Source organism: Pseudomyrmex gracilis, unplaced genomic scaffold, assembly GCF_002006095.1.
Source record: "Pseudomyrmex gracilis isolate BER0280 unplaced genomic scaffold, ASM200609v1 scaffold_45, whole genome shotgun sequence".
Taxonomy (NCBI): domain Eukaryota; kingdom Metazoa; phylum Arthropoda; class Insecta; order Hymenoptera; family Formicidae; genus Pseudomyrmex; species Pseudomyrmex gracilis.
This window is the reverse complement of record NW_018020629.1, coordinates 502,186-524,763: the sequence shown is the minus strand read 5'-3', so window position 1 is coordinate 524,763 and position 22,578 is coordinate 502,186. Positions and strand designations below refer to the sequence as shown.

Sequence of the window (22,578 nt, the reverse complement as noted above, 5' to 3'; positions counted from 1 at the left end):
ATTAAAAAAAAAAAATGATAAATAAATTTCTAAATGTGAACCGACCGAGAGAGATAGTTGTGAAATTTATCACGTTTTACACTTTTACCGTGAGATGGAAGCAGCGTGCACGTAGCTCCGCGCGTGCAGCAGCTGTCATCGGAGATGACGAGGATGATGCGCGCGTGTCGCGTCACGTCTCGTCGGCAGCGAGACGTCGATCGTCGCAACGTATATGTGTACAATACGTCAGTGCACCGACGGTGATAAGCGCGCGGAGGAGGCGTGTTTGTGCGGAAAGAGCGTCGTTGGGCGGCGAAGGGACGCGCGGGCGACAATCGCAGATTCCGCGGCTAAATGCGCCGTGTCGCGCGATTCCGCAACGCGGAGGCTGCGATTACTTGAAAGAGGATAACCTCTCGGCGGATCCCGGATCGCGGTGGCAAAATCACAATCGCCACGTACAAAAACGAGCCGAGACGGTAATTTCTCCGATCATGGCGTGTCTGTTGCTGAATCAGGAGAACGTGCGAGTGAAAATACCGTCCTTCGAGACAACGGACGGGGTCACGTATTACTGCATCGAGGTTGGAATCGCGTCGATCAAATGGACCGTGAAGCACAGGTGATAACCTTCTCGCAAACGACAGTATCTCGTGTACAATAATATGTTTTTTTTTGTTCTAATTACATAGTTTTTTTTTTTTATTGTAATTCGCAATCGCGCGGCAGACACAAAGATGAATGACGGTTTCTTTGTTTCAAGATACAACGATTTCGCGGAATTGCACGAGAAACTGGTCTCCGAACATTGCGTGGAAAAGGACATTTTACCGCCAAAGAAACTCATCGGCAACAAGTGCGAGGCTTTTGTGGAGAAACGCAGACAAAATCTCGAGATATATCTGAATATCGTTTACAATTACCTGAAGAAAGCGATGCCCAGAGAACTGGCTGTGTTCCTCGATCTTCACGTATACGACATATACTTTTTGCTGCAGAGCATGGCTCTGGAATTTTTTATTAGCGGCGAAGCTCTGCTACAGACTTCTACCAGCTACAAGTTCAACCCTATACAGGTAACAAAGAAAAAATCGTTCTTGGTTGATTAATAGTAAGATCCACTTGGCGCTCGCAATGATAACCGCGTCCAAATCGTTTAACTGCATTGGTCTATGTCCGGCAAATCGACTAATGCGACGAAACCTGACCTACGCTCACGATCGCTGCGAGCGCCAAGTGAAACTTGCTCTAAATCGACGCAAAACTGTCGCAAGACGTTAATTGGCGCGTCTCTCTCTTGTGTTGTTTTTCAGTTGCACGCGATCAGCGAGAGATTGAAGCAACCGTGTCCGCTGATGGAAGTCGTGGATAAAAAATACGACTTTAGTCACGTTCTCGACTTCAATTCTCATCTAACTAGTCTCACGATTGAGGGTAGTTCGGAACCCTACAGAACCAGCAATATTTACACCTCCACGTTGCCCATCGAACTGTCCACTTTTAAGAACGTGCAAAATTTAATGATCGATCGATATCCCGTGGACAAAATCTACAACATGGGAAATCTACGGGACACCGTAACGACGTTGAAGGTGACAAACACCAAGCTCAGAAGCATCGTGGAGTTGGCTATGTGCGAGGAAGTTCACAAGATCATCGAGAACGCGAACGATTCTCACGTGTGGATGAAAGTCACGCATCTGGACCTAAGCGACAATCGCATCGAAGTTATCGACGAGGCGATCAAGCTGCTGCCGCAGATCGAGTGCCTCACGTTGAACAACAATCACTTGTCCGAGATCTCGAATGTGACGTTACTGCCGAGATTGTCGCAGCTGTATTTAGCGTCCAACAATTTCGCCAGTTTACCGGACGATCTTCACACTCGGCTCGGATACATCGTGTACATCGACCTGTCGCAAAACAAATTGACCTCGCTCGCCAGTTTCTCCAAGTTGTACTCGTTGGAGGGACTGGACGTAAGCTGCAATCGCATCGAGAGGATCGAGGAGGTGAAACACATCGGTCACCTGCCTTGTTTGGAGAATCTGAGACTCACGGGCAATCCGGTCTCCACGATAGTGGACTACCGAGTCAAGGTGTTGGAGCCGTTCGGCAAACGTGCCGCGGAAATCTGTTTGGATAACGAGAAACCGAATCAAAAGGAACTCGATACCGTGTCGGTTCACCAGGCGTTGCGCATCGCGAGAGAAGGTAAATCGCCCACCTTCACCGCGTCGGACGCTCCTCTGTTCTCCGCTGAAGTTCCGAGTATATAAAAAAAAAAAAAAAAAATTCAGTTGCGATTTTCCTTTTTATCGCGATGACCAAATTTTGCGATGAATATTTAGATACGAAAAATAATTAATTAAATACGCGAAGAAATACGTTTTTATACGATATGTAAATTTTATCGATTTACGAGACTGAATCTGTTCTCTTAACGGAATTGTAGTGTTTTTGGTCTTGTGTTTTGTCGTTCGCCGATCGGTTTGGTGCAATACAAAATTTTTTTTATTGCCGTTGCGAGAAACCAAATACACACGTAGAACAAAGTAGTGCGCTTTGTCGTAATTTCTCTAGTTAAGTCCCAGAGATAAAACGCACCGAAGTTTTTTAATCAAAACTCTTTAGATCCATGACAAAATTGTAAAAACGTGATATCGCAATCGGAACGAATTCACCGGGAATGTCGCTATACTCGATACATGTAATTTATATGTTAATGAAATTACACACGTAACGTGCATCTTTTTTTTCGATCGCAATTCGTAACAATCGACAACTCCGTTTGTTATGTAAATTGCGCGGCGTAAATTAATTGATTTTATCCCGTTTCCCGTTTTACGCAAGACTTTTATCTTTCTCGATCGTTTAAATATTATTTTAAATCGTTTAAAATTATTTTAAGGTATCTTGTTTAACTCGTCTTCTTCATTTTTAAGAAATAATATACAAGAACTCTGTGAATCAGTTTTATAATAACTTAGTGTAAAAGAGATTATATATATACATATAAAGAAACATTATTTTGTTAATAAAGACAAGTAAATCAAACATTTCTGTGTAACTTGGATTTTTCTGTAACTTGTTTTTGTCGTACGAAATATTGTTGTTTACAACTAAATAATAATAAATTAAAACAGAGGTCTCAAATTACGAGCAAAGTATAGATCGAGGTAAAATATATATTCATTTAGCAATCTCAATACATAAGGTGTGTATTTAATTTATTATTATTTAGTTTTAAACAACGAGCGATTTCTCTATTATTGTTTATACGCTGATCGCGAAGAAAGCATCGATAATATTTCACATGCCGAATTGTCCCCACTTACCTTGCACGTTTTAGAAGGAATATATATATGTTAACTTTCGTTTTTCTTTACATTATTATTAACAAAATACACATTTATTTTGTCATCGACTTTTATTTGAACTTGTGTTCGCATTACCTTTAAGTATTATGCGTATCTCGAAAAAATATTAAAATATTCATAAATAATATCAATTATGTATATATATATATATATATAATGCTCATATATATATATTTATGTATATACTAAGCTTTCGTGTTATAGTCTTTTAACGTACACCTAAACTAACACGTACACATGTAAGTTAACCATTACAAATAATCGTTTCTCTTTTTTTTTTTTTTTTGTTTTCGTTGATTTGTAATAGTTTTTTCGATTTGATATCGCGGTGCACAAGTAAGCAACAGCTCATTCACAGCTTCTCGAAAAAAAAACCGTCTCTCTAACTAAAAAAAAAATATTTCTTGTCAAAAGGCAATGCACATTTCTTGAAAAATGTTACGCTACGAGGGGGAGTTTCGAAAATACTCTGTGTATCAAAGGAATAAAGCTGCTCTCGTATGAAAAAGGCAAAATTTATCAAACATTTGTCGTTATATCTGTTGTGCACATTTGCACTTTTGTAGCACTTTCGATATTGATCTACGTTTGATTTTAACGTATTTTTTTTTTTTTTTCATTTTTAAGTTTATATTACACACAACGCGCTTGGCGCGCGGCTATCATTTTTATTTTCGCTATTTTTGAAGTAGTCGAAATTGGTCGAATATCGTTCTCGCGAATAAATCGACTTGCGCTTAAGTTATCGTATGTAAGAGATTAGAGAAAGGATTAATAGAAAGAACTTACAAAAGAGAAAGGATCCAATTCGGGATAGAGAGAGAATGGTGGTTGGAAATTCGGAAGGAATTCGAGGAATTCGCAGGAAAAATCAGACGTCGGTTTTTGTTTCCCTCCGCGCGACGTTTCCGTCGCCGGAGTTTACTGGTGCGCAATCGGGATCAGCTTCTCGCCCGAACCGATCGCCGGTAAAGGCGCCTCCACAGTGAGAACACCGTCCTTGCTCAGAGAAGACTTGATGCTCTCGGGGTTGGTTCCTTTCGGCAACAAGAACTCTCGGTTGTACTCTCTGTAAACCGATTTGCTCTCCGTCTTCTCCTCGTGTTTGGCGTGAACCTGAACAAACGAAAGTTTATACACCGTGTTACATTTACAACAGTAATCTCGTGAGTCCTCGAAGTTTGCAATTACAATCGCGTCTATAAATCTTACTTCGATCTGTTGTTAATAAATAAAATACAAAAATATAAATTCCAAGCAACGTTGCAACGTTTTATATCGATTATATTATCGATTTAACATTACATTAGTAAGATTAACGTTAACAAGCAGTGCTTGTCATTTCGTCCGCGCGCGCTTTCACGGCATACAAGTTTACAAGTCGTCGTTAATATTCGCCTCGCGTGCGCTTAAAAAGCATGTCGCAATTGATTTATTCACACGGGGGGAGGGACGCACTAACGACCTCTTATTTCGATATTTCTTCGAAAGACGTCCATGTACGTACTCAACGCGATATTTTCTCCATAAGAAATTCACACTCGGTTTACGTAGAATAAACCGTCACGAGTGACGAGAAAAATAATCGTTGCCTCGATACCACGTGTATTTGCACTGAGAAAAAAAACTACTGCAATGTCAACAAAATGTTTATAGTTCGCAGTCAATTGTTACTTCAAGTGTTTGTTTTTTTAATTTAAACGTACGAGAGAGTTAAAATAATATATATTTCTCTCAACGAATATATTTGATTGATAAAATCTCTGGACCGCGGCAAATGGTTGGTTCAAGTAAGATTTTCGTGATTCGTCAATTTTCTTCGTCATTCTTCTCTTCTCGGTGTACATGCACACCGAGAAATGTCCTTCGGAAATGACGCGAGTAATTTCTTTACGAGTAAACTAGAAATGGGGCAACGAGAAGTGTTGTGTGTAATAGTGACCGTATTACTCATTCCTCGTTCGCGACCCATGAGTCACTCGTCCGCTCCGTTTGACCATGCGTAGGTTTCATCTCCTTAGTGGAAGCGTGGGGTTATAGTATAACGTGTCAGACATCGATCCTATTTTTTTTCCGCGAGTGAATAACGCGAGACGCGCCACGGCGTTACACGGGATGCGCACGAATTGTGTGTATCGGTTACTTGGCGTTTTCGCGCGAAGTATCGAGAGGGATCGACAACAAAACAACAACGGCGTATCGAGTGACAGATTTTTCACGTAAACAAGTCTCTCGTCAAGAGTCTCCCCCCGTCGCGTATCTTGATTGTTTATAAACTTCTTGCCGGAGATATTTTTGCGCGATAAAGTTTATTACATTTGTCGACTAGTTGCTTCACGAAACTTGTTGGCAGACAATGGAGCGAAAATCAGGACGAAGATCTCCGCTAAAAAAAAAAAAAAAAGTGTCCTTCTAGCGTAAGTGGGTTACGAGAGTCTCGGCGGAAATCAGAACGCGTTTTACGAGACTGAGGATATATAGTTCGTAAACGACAAGGACGAAGGACGAAATGGAGAAAATGGCGGAGTACCACCGCGCCATAGCTTCTGCTAACACATTCACGTCGACGCGAATCGATTTTTAAACTTCCTCGCGAGTTATCTTTCCTCCTGTTCGACCCGGTTTGTCTTGCGAAACTAAAGAAACATAATTGCGTTCCCCTCGACATTTTCAAGTGAAAAAAGTCAGCGTAAAAAAGTACGTTGAGAAAAATATCCGTATGTTCCCCATCCCTCCCCCTCTCCCCCAAGAACATACCCAGGCGAGACAGTTTTGCCGCCGTGACTCAGTAATCAATATACAAATTTGCATTTTATCGCAAGGAGATCGGTCGCCCGCACACACTTGCGCGCAAAAGAAAAAACGTATATCCGCACACACAACCGCGCGTCCCAAATTCTTCAAACGTACCTAAAACCACCTCGGCTCGCGTGACGCGCATTACCGCTTCGTCGCGAAACAGTTCAAACCAGATGCTATCGATGAAAAAAAAAAAAAGAAAAAAAACAACGTCTCGATGAATTATACATAAGACGTCGCTCGACCCTGTTTATCAGACTTCAAACTCGAGAATCGTATTGCATTCTCGTTCCCGGTTATATCTCGGTCTCTTTTATATAGGTTTTTCTTAAATTGTGTGCGATCCGCACCGGATTATCTTCCGAACGCAATTTGACGGACGTTTTTAAAAAAACAAACTCTTCTGTTAAAGGAAACTTATACTCTGAAAACACGCAGAGGAGACTCCAGTAGTAGTCGTTACTTGGAAAAAAAAAAAAAAAAAAAAAACATGCAAATATTGTTACCGCGCGTATTCGATGCATACGGCGCGTCACTCGAATCGAGTTTTGTGCAAATGAATGTTGTAACGACAAAGTCGTTACATCACGTTAACGATGAGAGTTACGATCAGCGACGTATTTAGAAATTACGGAGTCACACTCGCCTTGAAGATCGCGGTAGCGCGATGTTGACTCACACGATCGCTCAATGAAACTATTGTATTTTTGTAAAACACTGTACACACAAAAAAGATGTACTAGATTCGAATCGCAATTCGCAAGTGTATCAAAAAAAAACATTTTCTCCAATTTTAATTAACTATTTTTATTTAGCGAATATCAACGAGAGATTTCAATTTCTAATTAAAATTGTTTACAAAACAATTTTTTTTTTTCACACAAAGCGAAGTTTTTTTTCTCACTCTCTCTCTTAATTTTAATCAAGAGTGTATGTTTCTTTGTTGGAATATAATCGAGACGGACGCGAACTTGCAATATGAGCTCTGTGCAGTCGGCGACCATCTCGCGCGATCGACAGTAAAGTCACGATGCTGACTCTGGCAGGGCCTTAACTACTCTCTCTTTCCCCTCGTATCGCTAATCGCGATGCTATTTCTTGAAGCGTGTCTCGATGGCTTTGTCGCGCGTGCAAAAAAATGCAGGTGCAGGATATGCCGGGCCGCGCCCATTAGAGCGGCAAAAGACACACAAAGCGGCATCAAAGGCAGAGGCCTCGCGAACGGTAGGCGAGGCTACTACTCGTGCTAATTGCATTACGTAAAAGCCGTTAATGAGTTACACCCGATTCGCTTCTTTCTCTCTCTCTCTCTCTCTCTCTCTCTCTCTCTCTCTCTCTCTCTCTCTCTCTCGAACAACTTTCGTCGTCACGTTTCGAGACGACCGAGTAAGATTCGACCGCGAACGAATGACCCATCCGTTGTCGCTCGCGACACGTGCCAACAAACGAAATAAACCGGCCTTAACCTTGCGCACGTGTGAAAAATTGGGCCGACACTCTCGACATTTAAATGTATGTTGTTCTTCGTACGCGATTTTAGCATTCTTCTTCTTTGTTTACACGTCGGTGACACATTAATGACAACTTGTATATTCGAGACGCGTTGTTGTCGCTTGTGTTGTCGCCTTGCATAAATTTTCGAATGTGAATTCTCCGAAAGCATCCGCTTTCGGTCGAATTTCAATTTCAACGACGGTAAAAGTAACCGAGAGGTAACACGTTGGGATGTGTGAGCTGAATGCAATTTTAATTTACAAATTTTATTTTTACAGAAAAAACTCGCCAATGTGTCAGTTGCGATAATACAAAGTTGTCATTGTGATTATTCTTCGTCGGGAAATGCTTTTTCGCAAATGAACGTTCGAAATCTTCTCCCTCGTATAAGAGTCGCGTTCAATCACTCGGATATCTATTTTCGCCCGAACAAATACAAATACGGGTCAGGAGATAACGTAAGTCGATGCCAAAGTAAAAGGGATTTCGTTTCCTGATGAGAGCAAAGCCGCAAAATAGATTTTACCGTACTACGAAGAGAGAGTCATTCACTTAGCGCAATTTCTCTCTTTCTTTTTCGCACGTACGTAAAAGTTTCTCCGTGAGATATCGATCGGGCTGTGCTGCTAAAAGACCACAAACTACTACTCGCGAAGAGGAAAACGCGCGGAGTAATCCTAGCCGCTCCCGTCGCGGGACCGCGAAAAAGAGAGGAAAAGAAGGAGAAAGAGAACGAAAAGAAAAGCAGAAAAGGGGGAAAGAGACGTCGGGAGACGCGAGCACAAACTACGGTAACCCAACTCGCCTCGCAGGATCTAAGTTTTCGCAACGGGATATCGTCTTACGAGAAACGTGGACGATATTACGCAATCACCACCAGCTGTAAACCACCAGTCATTGGAGCGACCGATTTGCCAAACTTTAACGCACCCTCCACCGATTTCGCGCGACGAAATCTGGGTTACACGCTTTTGCGTCGACGGTATCTCATTATAGCGATTCTATAATTCTGCGAGTCACGTACACGTTTCCACGATATTGGAAAATAAGTAACAACAACAAATATATAATTCGAAAGTAACAAATTGTCAAAATAATTTTATTTTATAGTTCGCGCAATGCGTGCGAATAAGTTTTGCGCTCTTCTCTCGAATTTTTCTCGAAGAGAAAATCAACGCGAGGAAAATATTTTCGGCGTTTAATAGAGTTTAGCTATCCAAAATTCCGTGCCGCGATTGTCGAAAATAACGTAAGCCACCTAGGCAGCTCTGACTCACGAACTAAATATAACCGTGAATTTTAACGTCCACACTTCTGCCTTCTCGCGAGAATGGTGGTAAAATAGATTCGGATACTTGTAATAATCGATCAAACGCGATTCGGAATGACTCGGAATCCGTGATAACACATTTTTTATTCCTCCTCTTCGTGAAAAGAATTATTACACACACACACACACACACACATTCGACTCGAATCTCTCTATTACGTCTTTCGATCGTAAATGTCTCTCGACACATTTCGGAAAGAGACACGCCTCTTTCCTTAACCAGGTTTTTAACGAGGAAGACCCTTATTTTGTCGCGGAGCTTTCAATTAACGTCCGCAAGACGTACACACATCCGGGGAATATTTAGACGTTCATCAATTAAATCCTCATCAAAGTCCACTCAACTTGGCACGAGTCGCGAGCAAGAGCGACGAAAAAGGAGGCGAGAAGGTGTTGCACGCCTTCTCGTCGCTTCTCTGCGGTGACGTCACTGTGTCAGACGCGCGCGCGAGAGAGGTTTCTCTACTTTTCTTCTTCGTGTGCGTGTGTGTATATAAGATATATATTTTTACATCCCTGGTCTGGACCTTGCTTCGTCCTTCAAAGCGTCGTCCTCGGTCGAGCCCTTTAAGGTTTGTTCGCGGCCGACCTGAATTCGCTGGACCCTGACCACGATACGCGCTTCGGGGTTCTTTGTTGCCGTTCAGGTTCCGTCTGCCCGTTTATGGAAGACTGCTGCTCCCGTTCCCCTCGAAATTATCTCAGAAGAAAAAAAGAACTCTCGCGCGCGAAAATAAGTTTCTTTTCTCCTCTGAACGAAATCGTCAGATCTGGAGAGAAAAAAGATCGAGGGGAATCGATCAATGCAAAAAAATTGGGTTAACGCGGCGAAGCTTAATTCCGATACCGGAATTTCGAACACCGAAAACTGGACAGAGAAAATTTATTTTCGAGGACCCATAATGTACGCGCTAACGAGTAAAAGACCTCGACTCGGTCTTGTTCGCGAGAGAGAGAGAGATAAGGTGACCGCGGCGACGAATAAATTTTTAAGAAATGAGAACGCGCCACTTTAGGCTGACGACTCATCATCAGCAAACACGACGTTCGTACGTGTGCGTGTTTTGACAGCCGTTTCCACTGAACTGTTATAAACTACTTGTGTACGCGCGCGCGAAAGCAAATGCTAAGAAAAACACGCGCTTGTTTTCCCCCGCCGGAGATGTCAACAGCTGTTGATATTACAATAATATCGAGAGAGAGAGAGAGAGAGAACTCTATTATTAGCGTATCTCACCAACGATTCTCTTTCTGCGTTCTACGCGCGCGCGTTTTAGAAAAGGTGATAAAAATCTGTCGGACAGAGAATAGAATTGCACAATTAAGTTTTGAACAAACGATTCAGCGTGACTTGTGAAACAGGTTTGTGTAAGATACGCGACGAGGCGCGCTTCGAGGTGTCAGTCACGTGACTCGTGAGAGGCCCGTGAAATCGAAATGAAGTAACGAGCTCGCGCTCGACCGACCGGCCGGCCGGACGGACGGATTTATCGAATAAATCATCGGAGTATAATACCGTTCCTTGTTCGCCGACGGATGATCCTCTCATCGTTGCGGATCTTCCTTTTCATCGCGAGAGTGACGGTACAATGGCCTCGTCAATCGAGCGTGCATAACGGTAGAGAAATTTTTGCAACATGCTCATCTTTGATAGACGTGATCTTGCTTTATTTATCAGAGAAAGAGGGAGTTGAAGAGAGAAAAAGGGAGTTGAGGAGAGAGGGAGAGAGAGAGAGTGAGAAAAATGATTATCTCATGATGATTTCCGCTCAATTGCTTCCCTTATTGAAGTGAATAGATAATTCTTCGAGATTGCTATCTCGCGTTACAAAACAGAAGGCCGGGGATATATATCGTGTATCAAACCGATATCACGTAACGCGTCCTCTTCCCCCCGGGCAATTACTTAAGTAAGCGAACGCGCTTGCGCACTCAGTGCGTACGATTACGCACGCACTTGGCAAATTTTAATTGAATTGTCAATTTATGTCGCGAAATAACGCGGGGTTATATGCGCGAGAAAAAATCACGTCTCTCCCGAGTAATTCATAAGCGTACGACAAAGTGCGATCGCGATTTCGAGCTCTCGGCGTTCGTTCACAACGGCCGAACATTTATTCCGATCCGTGTCGGTGTGACGACTGGCGACGTGAATTTATTTTCGGCGCCGGTTATTTCCGTCCAGGTCGGCGCGAGAACGTTAGAGAGAAGGAGCTCTCTCGCAAGAGACGCTAGAAATTCCGACGAGATCCGAGATGATATTAGTCTCTTCGCGCGCGTTCCTTCAAAATTCTCGAGGAACGCGAAGAAAGGATATGTACGATGATAATCATCCGTAAATTCGTCCGAATTTATTATGCGCACCCCCTCCTCCCCATATTTTTGCTGTTCAAGAGGTGTGATACGCGACGAAAATACGCGGGAAATACACGAAATAACGAATTCGCGCGCGGAATCTCGTGAGAAATTGAGGCTGCGCGCGAATTCGTGCGTGATGATGAAGCAAGCAGACTTCCCTGGCGGGAAGTGACGCAACTCGTGCGGCAATTACCGCGTTCTACATAGTTCATCAAGACTCGCCCCAAGTAGTACCTACACAAGGTACTCTGCATTCCCCCTCCCCTCTCTCGCCGCCGTCATGATTACTTCCCGTCCGTTCCGCTGTAATTCACGTGTAAATTTTTCGCGAAACCTGAAGCGGCAAGAACTGTTGATTTATACATCCGTTAAAAAATTGTTTCACTCGGCGGAAGAACGTCGTGAAAGACGAAAAATTACGATCAATTTCCGTTGGTTCAATTCGTCGTCGGCAAAAACGAATCTTAATTCGCGCGACGTCTACTCGAGTATGATCGACTATCGTCGCGACGACGGCGGGACGAAGAGATACGCGGGCAACTTTGTGTCGCGCCAGTTCGCGATTCAATTGCGCAAAATACCCGAGTCCCGATTTGCATCTTGCCAAGTTGCGCAAGAGACGATCCCGGCGTGTATCGTCGTGTATGAGTCAACACTGTGCAATAATTTCGGAGACGCGCGAATTTTCCGAGAGAAGGGAACGCGCGATAAATCGACGCGCGAAAGAGCGCCCCCCTCCTCTTCCCCCAAGAGACTCCGAGTAATCTATTGTCGTGTGAATTAAATCGCGTGAGACAGTCGCCGAGAATAAACTTCCAGCAACAATTATCGAAAGTATCATGTTACGCGAGTTTGCAATCGAAATGTTTACAGATCAAATTTATTTTAATGACGAAAAGAAATACAAATGTGCCGATTAATAGGTTTCCGGTCGCGACAAAGCGGCTGCTTTTGGTGAAACCTAGTCTATTTTAAGACGACCGGTCAAGCATTAATCTCTCGCGAAACGCTTCGCTTCGGGGAAAATTTTGCTTACCAGCAGCTTGTTGTCCACAGTCTTGACGACGATTTCTTCGGGCGTGTATTGCGAAACGTCGAAGCGCAGCTTCAGCATCTTGTTGTCACCCTCGTCCTGGATGAGGGGACTGTTGAGGCCGTCCAACCAGGTATGATCATGCTGAGGACTCAGAGAACTGCTGTTCTGAGTGGACTGTTGCGTGGTGGTGCTGCAATTTAAAGAAACAAAAACGGAAATTCGGTTATGCCGTCCCAAATCGATCGGCGCTCGTAAAAGCAAGAGATTTTTAAATGAGAAAACGGTGAGAGAGAGATCACATTAAACGATAAACGATTGATGATGAGAGAGCGACGTTGACTCTTCCGTGAACACTAAGTGCGAAATTCCTGTGTGTGCGTGTGTGTGTGTGTGTTGACTACACTACGGTACGAGTTGTGACGTTTGAAGCCTTACTTACGGTGACGTAACAATGCGACGGAGACACACAAGAGAAATACAAACACAGAGTAAAAAAACGCAAAAATTGACATTGAGAAAAAATCGTGCACTGATGGTCTCAACACCAAAAAAACCGACGAATGTTAATTTCCAAATATCGACGATCGAAACGAAGTTACAACTTTTTCTAACAGCAACTTCTTAGTTGTTGCTAGATACAAAAAAAAAATACAAAGAGAATTTTATTGCAGAACGAATTGGAATAATTGACATCATTCAATTACAAGCAATTGAGATAATCGCGTTGGCTTTTTCAGTGTTGATTAGAAGTGTTATTTGATATACGCAGCACTTATGATCTATGCGATGAGAAACATATGAGGTATGAATCGTGTCAATACGAACTTGCGTTAACCCTTCGTAGAAGAAGCGTATTACACTGCGATCTTATACTCCAATTCTCTAGTTCTTATCTAAGTACGTTCTCGATTTTGTTATTCTTATATTACAACATTTATACGATCTAATCTAATTAATTTCGTATCACAAATTTGAGACGAGTCGTTTTTTTTTTTTTTTTTTAATCCAATTCCGCGGGTTACGCAAACGGGAAATACACTTTTTGTATTCTCGAGTTCTCTCTTCGTTGTGTATATAATCTGTGCATTGTAATTAAAAAATCATCAAACTTATTATGTAATCAATCAAAATCTCTAAAACTCGCTTCCCATTTGCCTAACTACGTCCGAATTGTATACAAGCGCAACACTCTAGGTAATTTTAATCCTCAAATCCATCCCTACCAAGGGTTAAAAAACAAAAACAAAACCGAGACAGACAAACGGTGCAGGGTAAAAATACTTTCGGGGTAGGTACACATACAATAGAGTTAATTAACAAAGTGCGGATTAATCGATTTGTACCACTACCGCTATACTTCACATAACAAGCGTCGAATCTACTCGATCCTCTGACAAGCTTGATTGGAAAATTGAGATCGGGACGGTTCGCACCCCCTTATTTTTCGATTCCCATGCGAATCGATCGTATCTCTACATCGATGGATTCTCGCGTGCTTTTCGAGGTTTTTTTTGTTTCGTCTATATGTGTTTTTCTTTCCCTTTTTTTTTGTTCTACGTGTGTTATAGGCGTCACCTTTTGAAGCTGTCGAACGCGGACCGCTTCGACGGTGCTGCAGGATCGACCTTGTCCCAACCTTCGGTCTTCGAGGTCGTCGACGTGTGGTGCTCGCTGGTGCTCGTGTGATGCCGACTTCATAGTTAGTGAACCAACGTGCCAATGCAGAGAGACAGAGAGCGAGCGCCAATATCGGTAGTCGAGCGCAGAGAGGAAGAGGGATTGTTTGTTATTATTATTATTTATTATTATTATTATTATTATTATTATTAAACAGTTAACTGTGGCTTTTGGTTTGTGGCGGAGTTTTCGTCCGGATCTTAATCCGCCGCGGTTACGCCAAACGCGGTCCCCGCGTGTTTCTTGGCCGGTGCGATCGTCCCCGCGCGATTAATCTTAGCTCCGCGATTTCCTCAGGCCAGGTTTCATCAACGATAAACAGTTATTCGTCCAACCGTAGAAGCGGATCTCTTTTTGAGATCCTCTTCTTCCTATCTTACAAGTAATAATCCTTTTCGCGCGTCGTGTTATTTTCGTTTAACAAAAACATCGGTTCTTAAGCGGGATTTATTCAATCGATTCTCGACGATACCACAGTTGGCGATCGCCAAAGCCGTATCGATCGACGAATAAAACTGTTCGAAATGTTTACATGTAATTCCGTTTGACGAAATCCAACCCTCGGAACTATCGATCGTGTCTCGTCAATGTCGCGCTGTGCCAGATTCTCGATATTGATTTTTCAGTAGCGCGAGCACTACTTCGAATTGAATGTTTCGCAATCAAGATACGGGGTTATAATACTAAATAGAAGATTAACGAGACACTTTTGGGAGCGGTTAATTTATTCGCACCAAGAAACAAACGACCTAGTGACATTCCAAGCAAGATATGTTTAATTAAAAAACTTTCTTTTTTTCTTGTATTCTCACTTAGAATGCCGTACTTAGTTAATTACGCAATAAAAAAATGCTGCAAACGTAAATGGGTTTTTTTTTTTTTTTTTTTTTTTTTTTTTTTTTTTTTTTTTTTTTTTTTTTGGAAAAGAGTAAAAGTCAAACTGCACAAAAAATGATCTTACAAAACTCGCTATTTCTCACACGTCTGCAACATTTTTGTGTTGTCAATTCGGTTATACATGTCGTAAAATTATTTTTAAAAATCGCAACTGAAACCTGAAAATTAAGCGGTAAAGTTTCGCGCGAACATAATACATAAGCCCTGACGCAAATACAAAACTATCCTCGGAAACGCTGGCAGAATTGTTTCAAACAACGTGTATGTAAAATAAAAAAAAAAAAAAAAAGCAGCAAGAACAAATCGACACACGTCACACGTCAGCAAATTAAACGTCAAAAGCTACGTACAAATTATTTGTACAAATAAACAAATTAACAAGCGTACTTGTAAACATTGTGTATGCGTGTATACAAATCTTGTTCAACCCCCCCTAAAAAAAAAAATCATAAACGCTCCGACGATCGGTTATCTGCATTTGCTCGCTGACCTTTTTTTCCACCCGAGATCGATGCCGCGCTAATTGACACATCTGATAATTGACGTTAAACTTATTAAACGTTCACCGCGAAGGACTCGATCGATCGATCGCAAACGTGTTTATCCGCACGCGGATTATTAAAAATTAGATATACCACTTTGTAACGTCACTTGCACGCCTAAACCAGATATCGCGACGCCGATAACCGGAAGTCGCCTAGTCTTCGGCGAGGTCGTCAACCTCAAATGATACTAAAATAGCGCAATGTGTAATCACGTCGTCGTCGTCGTCGTCGTCGCGCCGCGCACTTGCAGCAGCGAGGATAAGCGCGCGCGATTTCTCAACTCGCATTTATCTTTGCACCTTGGTTGCTACCTCTCTTCCTGGAATTCTTTCGCTCTTTTCGCTGATGAAATAAAATTCCAATATCTTCCTCGCTTATATTCGCAGCGAATCGAAACTCAATGAAGCGTTCGAGAAACTTCGACAGAATGCAATTTTGATGCTCAGAAAAGTGACACAAAGCGTCGCGAGTGATTACGTTTATATAAAATTTGATCCGGATAAAGCGAGTTCCGCGACAGCGAAACGGTTTCCGCGAACGCGAATGTCGCTGGTATCCCGTCACGCGACATAACGTGTTTGGCGACAGTAAAAACGTACTCCCGCCGTTTTGTTCCCTTTCTCGCGTGCGTAACAAAAACGGAGAAGATATCGCCGTCAAACATGTCAAACGGCGCGACAAGTGTATCTTGATGCGGCGAATTTTTTGGCGAATCTATCGAACGTCATCGCGAAATTTATGCCTTTCTTCCTGGATATTCGAGGTACGCGGTCGATTATTAGAAATTCTCTGTTTGATTGAATCTGTAAAAACTGAGAGAGAGAGAGGCGCGTTTAAATATCACAAAATGTTCGCCCCGCGCGAAGAGAGGCAAAAACCGCAGGAAAGTCTGTTGTGGGAAAGAACGGCGGAACGCGGCAGAGAGCAATTATGCTCAAGACAAGAGAAAGGTCGGATCTCGTCTCGTGAAATCGTGTGAGGGAGGTCAACCATAGCTCGGGATATCTTGCAAAACTACACTCTCCGGCTCTTGTCGGAGAGTGAAAAGGCCAAACGCGCGCGAATCACGAGGGCGTAACAACAATAACTTTACTAACTTTACTTTGATTATTCGATCGTCACGTGATTTCGCATGCCGTTCGCGTTACGTGCATTTTACAATCTTATAATTCTCGAGTTAAACTTCGTAAACTTGGAAATCTCGACGATCGAAGGACGCGCAAAATGTCAAACTGTCTCTATTTATTCATTTTAATTCAATCGAGACGATAAACGATAAAAAAAAAAAACAATTGTCGCTAATCATATCTACGGCCATTAACCGACTCTATCGAATAAGATAATCGCGGGGGAGCACGCACGCGCGCGCGCGCGGAACCGCATTTAGCTATTACGCGATGTTAATAGCCGGTTGCTGGAAGTCAATGAATCCGCCGCTTGACTTGGGCGGGATTAACACGACGGGGTTGCGAAACACACAAAGAGACGACGACGATTGTGCCGCCGGAAAGCGTGTGCAAAAGTGAGCTCGCGCGAGTTTGAATTTCCGTTCGACACGCACGCATCTCTCGTCGCTTCTTCGATCGCGACCGCACACCACATCGCGGTTCTATCCGCGAAAGTTTTGTGCATGAAGTTTAACATAGTTCGCCAAAGTCAACTAACAAGCTCTATTGCTCACAGCCTATAACAAGAGCCAATTTCCTGTTGCTGCTCGATTGCACGACACACGCCGAACTCTGAAAGTTCTCTCTCTCTCTGTTCAAGACAGACACATCCGCGCGCGCACGAATTCATCAAACTTTTCCTCTGTACACAAGCACATCTTTGTTTCGCGCGCGCGCGCACACATTTACAAACGAGAGTGTAACGCGAAAACAAGAGAACTGAGTGTAACTTATTGGCGTTCTATCTAACGAAGAGAGGTATTGAAGAGTTTCTTATGAAATTAACATCGGAAGATATTTTTACTTTGTTCTCAAAAATAATATATATTCCATGGTTTCGAAGCGTTTCAATCTTTCGATGTAGAACATTTCAAAATATTTTATCGGAAGATATTTCTGTAGTATTTCGCTTGTAAAATAATAATTCGGTGATTTCGAAGCGTTTGAACGTAGAATAGTTTCGAGATATTTTCGAAGAACTGCGTAGTTTTCAAATTCGCAATTTCATTAAATTCGCAAAACGTGGAATCTTAACGCGAAAGCAGGATATTTTCTGAGATGTGTGTAAAGACGAACTTCGTACGGTCGCGTACCGCCGCGTCTTTGACTGGTACTTCATAAATCAAAAAAACAAAAAAAAAAAAACAATGTTTTACATCGAGAACTCTTGCGCAGTTCTGTGCAACACGATGATCGCAAAACGCGCTTGTCTATTTGCGGCAATCCCGTCCCTGAACGCGAAAACATTACGTCAGATGCGCGTGATTTATTCGGACTTCATAATGGACCATTCTCACCTCCCACGAGAAGATCCATCGAGAACACGCTATCGATATCGAGCACCTGCTTGTCACGACGCATATTTATAGACGCATCGCACGCATACCTCGTTGCCAACGACACAACACGTGTGTTACCCCGAAAAAGATTCCGTCGCGCGGTTTACAAAGCGACGAACGAATTTAGAAATCACAATAAAGAATCGACGACCAAGATTGGATCGCAATTAAACTGACGCAATTTGAGGTCATCGCGTTGAAGTTCGGTTCTAATTTTTATTTTGTGCCTCGCTAGCAACGCACAAATGAAAAAAAAAATGACATACGTACGCGCAGAAGTAATTAAAAGGTGATCGATAAAATTACTGATAATTAATTGGCGAGTTCGAACATTTTTGTTGCCAAAAGACGTTGCGGAAATAAATGACAAGCGAGTGGAATGAAACGCGGAGTTTTTCGACCGCGAGTTCGCGCGGTGCAACGTACCGAAACTTGATCACCGTTTTGTGCCTGGGTGGATAGAGATCTTCGTCCAGGATCATCGTCGTGGATCGGTCCCGACGCGTGGTCTCTTCCTCGCCGATAGAGAGCGGATCGATACTGGCGAACGCGAGAGCAAAGTCGCGCGACGAGACGACGCACTTTGAAAACAGCAGCGGCGCGCGGCGCTCTGTGTGTGCAGTCGCCGCGATGCCGCAAAAATTACTGCGTAAAATCGCGCACGGACGATGTTCGCAAGCTCCTCCTCACCTTTTCCTGCATCGCGATTTTAGAGCTTGATTCCAGCGGTTCTCGAGTGGGAGAAGTCCATTAGCGATCGCGCAACGTGAGCAATGTCAGGGTCACTTGACGCAATAATTGTAATAACAACGCGATGTAAAAAAGCGTGCTGCTGTTTTTCTCATCCTCGAACAAGGTGCACTCGCGGAGCACCCGTCGATTTCGTCTCGAAGAGAACACGTGTGTAAAAATGAAGAAGAAAAAACGACTCGGTACGCGTAACGTAATATAAATTTTTTAACGCAATATAAATTTTTTAAAAAAATATATAAAAATTGTAAACCGCGTTAACAAAATTACTCGCGCAACTACAACATCGAGATGCAAAAGAGAATTCCACCGGTGGAATTTATTTCCGCGTTTTCATCTTGCTTTTCCATACTGAACACATTTTGCAAGTTCCCGGTAACGTTGCGTATGTGTGTGTGTGCGCGCACCAACAATGTGCGCGTTTATCAGTGCGCCACCGACTCCCGCGTTCATTGTGCGTTCTCGCGACCGACACGTAATTGCGTAACAGAGACGCGCGCGCAACTGCTCGCGGTAATAGCGCGACGCGTACACACCAACCGAGATATTTTCCACAACAATGTGTTTTAAAATAAAACCGGATTCGCTATAGAAACGTCAACTCGTCGAAACACTTACGCCCGTGTAACTTTACTGACTCTGTAAAAATGCAACAGACAGTGCTCGAGACACTCGTTTGCCGACTCGAAAAATGGTTTGCGGAGAGAACAAGACTTTCTTTCGTGAATATTGCCGACGATGCAGTGGTGTTTGACAATTATGCGAAAATCAACACACGTTCAGAACAAAATTTGTTTCGTTCACACGAAAATCGCTATACCACATATTTTGCCTCGGAAAGAAAAAAAACGTGTACAAAAATTTAAATCGCCGCGTGATTATTTCGCGCGGTCGCTTTCCGCTAAACGAGAAAGATCAGATAATTCCGGTGATAAAGTTACACCGTCACACATTCGAACGTATGCAAATTTCCGATGCACGCACACTATCGCACCCGAGATTATTCCGCGCGCGCTTTGCTCTCCTCTCCGCCGAGACGCTCAAAGGGGGGCTTCTGGTCTGCGAATGCAGTGACGGAATCTCTATAAATAGCAGGTACGGGATACTGAAATGCGTGAAACGACTGTATCGATGCAAAAAAAAAAAAAAAAAAAAAAATGAGATAATTTAACGGCGACCCGAATTGCACTTTCCATTAACAGAACTTGGCGCTAAACTTCAAGAGAGTCCATTTACTCACTCACTCGCTCGTTTTTGCGTGCGACTCGATGTGACGCTTCGCGATAATTAACAAAAAAAAAAAAAAAAAACAGCTGTATTTAATAGATTTTACAAGTCATGTGACAGACGTATCTTTTCTCACGCTAATTAACGCGCGTAATAATAAATTAAACAGTATTCTGTTCTTCAACAAAGCCACGGCGACGACGACGACGACGTGAATTTATCGCGCACGAATAATTCCCAGGTAATTTTGTACCGCACGTTTTCCTGAGCGCGAACGAATCGTCCAAACGTACAGGTAATATCATCAATATTTTTTGTATTGATTTCGATATTTTCTTTCGCAAAGAGAGTGGCTCGTTTTCTTGGAACAAAAAAAAATTAATTAAATATTTAACGTATCTGTGTTTTCAATTATGATAATGCGTTTCTTGCTTACGCAATCGAACTTTTGAATCATCGTCTCAAAAAATCGAATTACGTGCGCGCGATAACACCTGCGATCGATCAGTAAACGGACGTAATAATCTCGTCAATCGCACGCTCGATCAGGCTAATCCACACGGAACTTGCGCGAAATTACCGACGATCAAGACGGATCGTGAATAATATTTATCGCGCAAAAATTGGTTTTTTTTTTCTTTTTTTTTTTTCAGACATTGCGAGTTGGATACACGAAGCCTGCGAGTGATTAGCTGATCCGTCGATCAGCGAGTAATTTCAACGCCGAACGTGCATCGCGCGGCGCGCAATAAAAAAGAAACAGTTTCCCTGAAGATACGTCGGAGATAAGGCGAATTCGACATCTGTCGCGTAAACACAAATTTGACACGATCGAAAACGAAAGCAACTAAATAATAGATCCGATATAAAAGTACCGAAACAAAAGTTTGTTTCTAGAGTTTCTCTCTCACTGTCTCTCTTTCCCCTTGTTCTTTGCGTCGCAATTAGGACAAATTTAATTGCATCACCGCGTCATTCTGTTTCAAAGAACAGAAAGATCAATACACTCCCGATGTTAACAGTTTTATTTACTTGCCTTGTTTCGTCCCAAAAAGAGTCAATTATTTTGTCAGTTACTTGTTCCAATTCTTTTTATCGATCTTTCGTCAATTCGCATAACGGCAGCCGCGACGTACGCCGCGAAGTTGCAGTAGTTGGCGTACGAAACGGAAACCGTACGCGTTAACTTCAGATAATCAAAATAATGTTTTGTATAGATGTGTAACGCGAAGGATGATTTTTCGATAAAAGCAACATATATAACCGGCAAACACGCGCGTAAACACGTCGAATTGCGCAGCACTTGTGGAATGCCGAAAAAAAAGCTTTCAAAATAATCGCGTATTTGTTGTGTCGAGTGAGAGAGAGAGAAAGAGACGAAAAGAGCGAAAGAGATAAAGAGAAAAAGAGAGACACAGAGATTGAGAAAGAGAATGTGAAAACCGCCGGCGTCCGGAAAGCAGGTTAGGAAATTAATCGCGAGCAAGTCCGGTTTCCGGATTACCTGGTGGTGCTCTTGAAGAAGTTGTTGCTCTCGCGGTTCATCAACTCGCTGCGGAACCGCGACATCTCGTCCTCCATCTTCTTCATCTCGGCGTCGAAGCGCTCACGTATGTTGGAGAACTCGGTGTCGATCACGCTGAAATCGCCGAGCTTGATGGGAATGTTGCGCTTGATACCACTGTCGGCCATGGTTTTCGCTCGTTAACACTTGTGTCTCTCTCTTGTCACTGCGATCACAATCAGAGGACTTGCGCGGTCCGTCGAGATCTCGCGAATCTGACACACGACAACGTTTCACGCACGTATCTCGTACGAGGGAATGAGCGCGGCTCGCCGGCTGCCTCTTAAATAGCCGGCGACGCTGGCGATGGCCGCTCGTGGGAGTTCGGCCGTGTTCGGTCGCGCTCGGCCCCTTCCGTAACCCACACGTATACGCGGGGCCGTCCACCGAGCGGACATTCGTTTTAGTTTTTGACGCGTTCGTCGATGAACAGGGCTTTGAAGCTTAATTATTTATTAATTACCAAAATAGCATCGTTAATGAGTCGCTGGAAGCTACACAGAACAATCGCCGCATACGACAACACAAAGCACGATTATTATCCTCTTCAAATTTACCATCGACATTATGGCCATCGAAATCATCTTCATTACTTTTGCAAAACAAGCGGACAAAAGTAGTCTAAAATTGTATGAAGTAACTGAATATTTGATATCGACGTTATGCGACCGCGTGTGTCCCAATTACGTTCAATTCGTTAAAAAAAAAATCAATATCATTCGAGAGTCAACCGTTAAATTTAAACACGAATCGAAAGAAATTACGTCTTTATCGATACAATAATTTCCTTTCTCAGATTAAAAATATTGAGAATTTACTGAAAAAAATTATTTTCAAGACAAATAACGCGAGAAAAACGCGGGATTCGAGAATTTGTTTGCATAGAGCGTGGGCGAAAGCGCGCGGAAACTATACGAATCATCGTTGATCGCGCAAGACATGGAAAAGCGTGACTAATAGACTCGCGTTTCCTTATAAACGACCCCCGCGAAAGAACAATCTCGCAAATTCCAATATTCAAATGTTTCAAACA

General features: G+C 42.8%; 2 protein-coding genes across 4 annotated transcripts; one reads left to right on the top strand and one right to left on the bottom strand.

Annotated features, from left to right (window-relative positions):
* The first annotated feature begins 165 nt into the window (after positions 1–165).
* Positions 166–3,703, top strand: LOC109853306 (nischarin). Its single transcript, XM_020425255.1, has 3 exons — positions 166–604; positions 746–1,058; positions 1,296–3,703. The coding sequence occupies exons 1-3, from the start codon at positions 477–479 to the stop codon at positions 2,259–2,261; spliced, it is 1,407 nt and encodes a 468-aa protein (XP_020280844.1). The 5' UTR covers positions 166–476; the 3' UTR covers positions 2,262–3,703.
* LOC109853307 (alpha-crystallin A chain) lies at positions 3,633–21,816 on the bottom strand. 3 transcript variants are annotated; one of them, XM_020425256.1, is made up of 4 exons: positions 21,486–21,816; positions 13,955–14,071; positions 12,380–12,569; positions 3,633–4,478 (listed from the first exon to the last, which is right to left on the bottom strand). In XM_020425256.1, exons 1-4 carry the CDS (start codon positions 21,671–21,673, stop codon positions 4,284–4,286), a joined length of 690 nt encoding a protein of 229 aa, XP_020280845.1. In that variant the 5' UTR covers positions 21,674–21,816; the 3' UTR covers positions 3,633–4,283. The 3 variants fall into 3 exon arrangements, with proteins under 3 accessions (XP_020280845.1, XP_020280847.1, XP_020280846.1); XM_020425258.1 differs by lacking the exon at positions 21,486–21,816 and adding an exon at positions 18,431–18,611; XM_020425257.1 differs by lacking the exon at positions 13,955–14,071.
* Between the last annotated feature and the right edge of the window lie 762 nt (positions 21,817–22,578).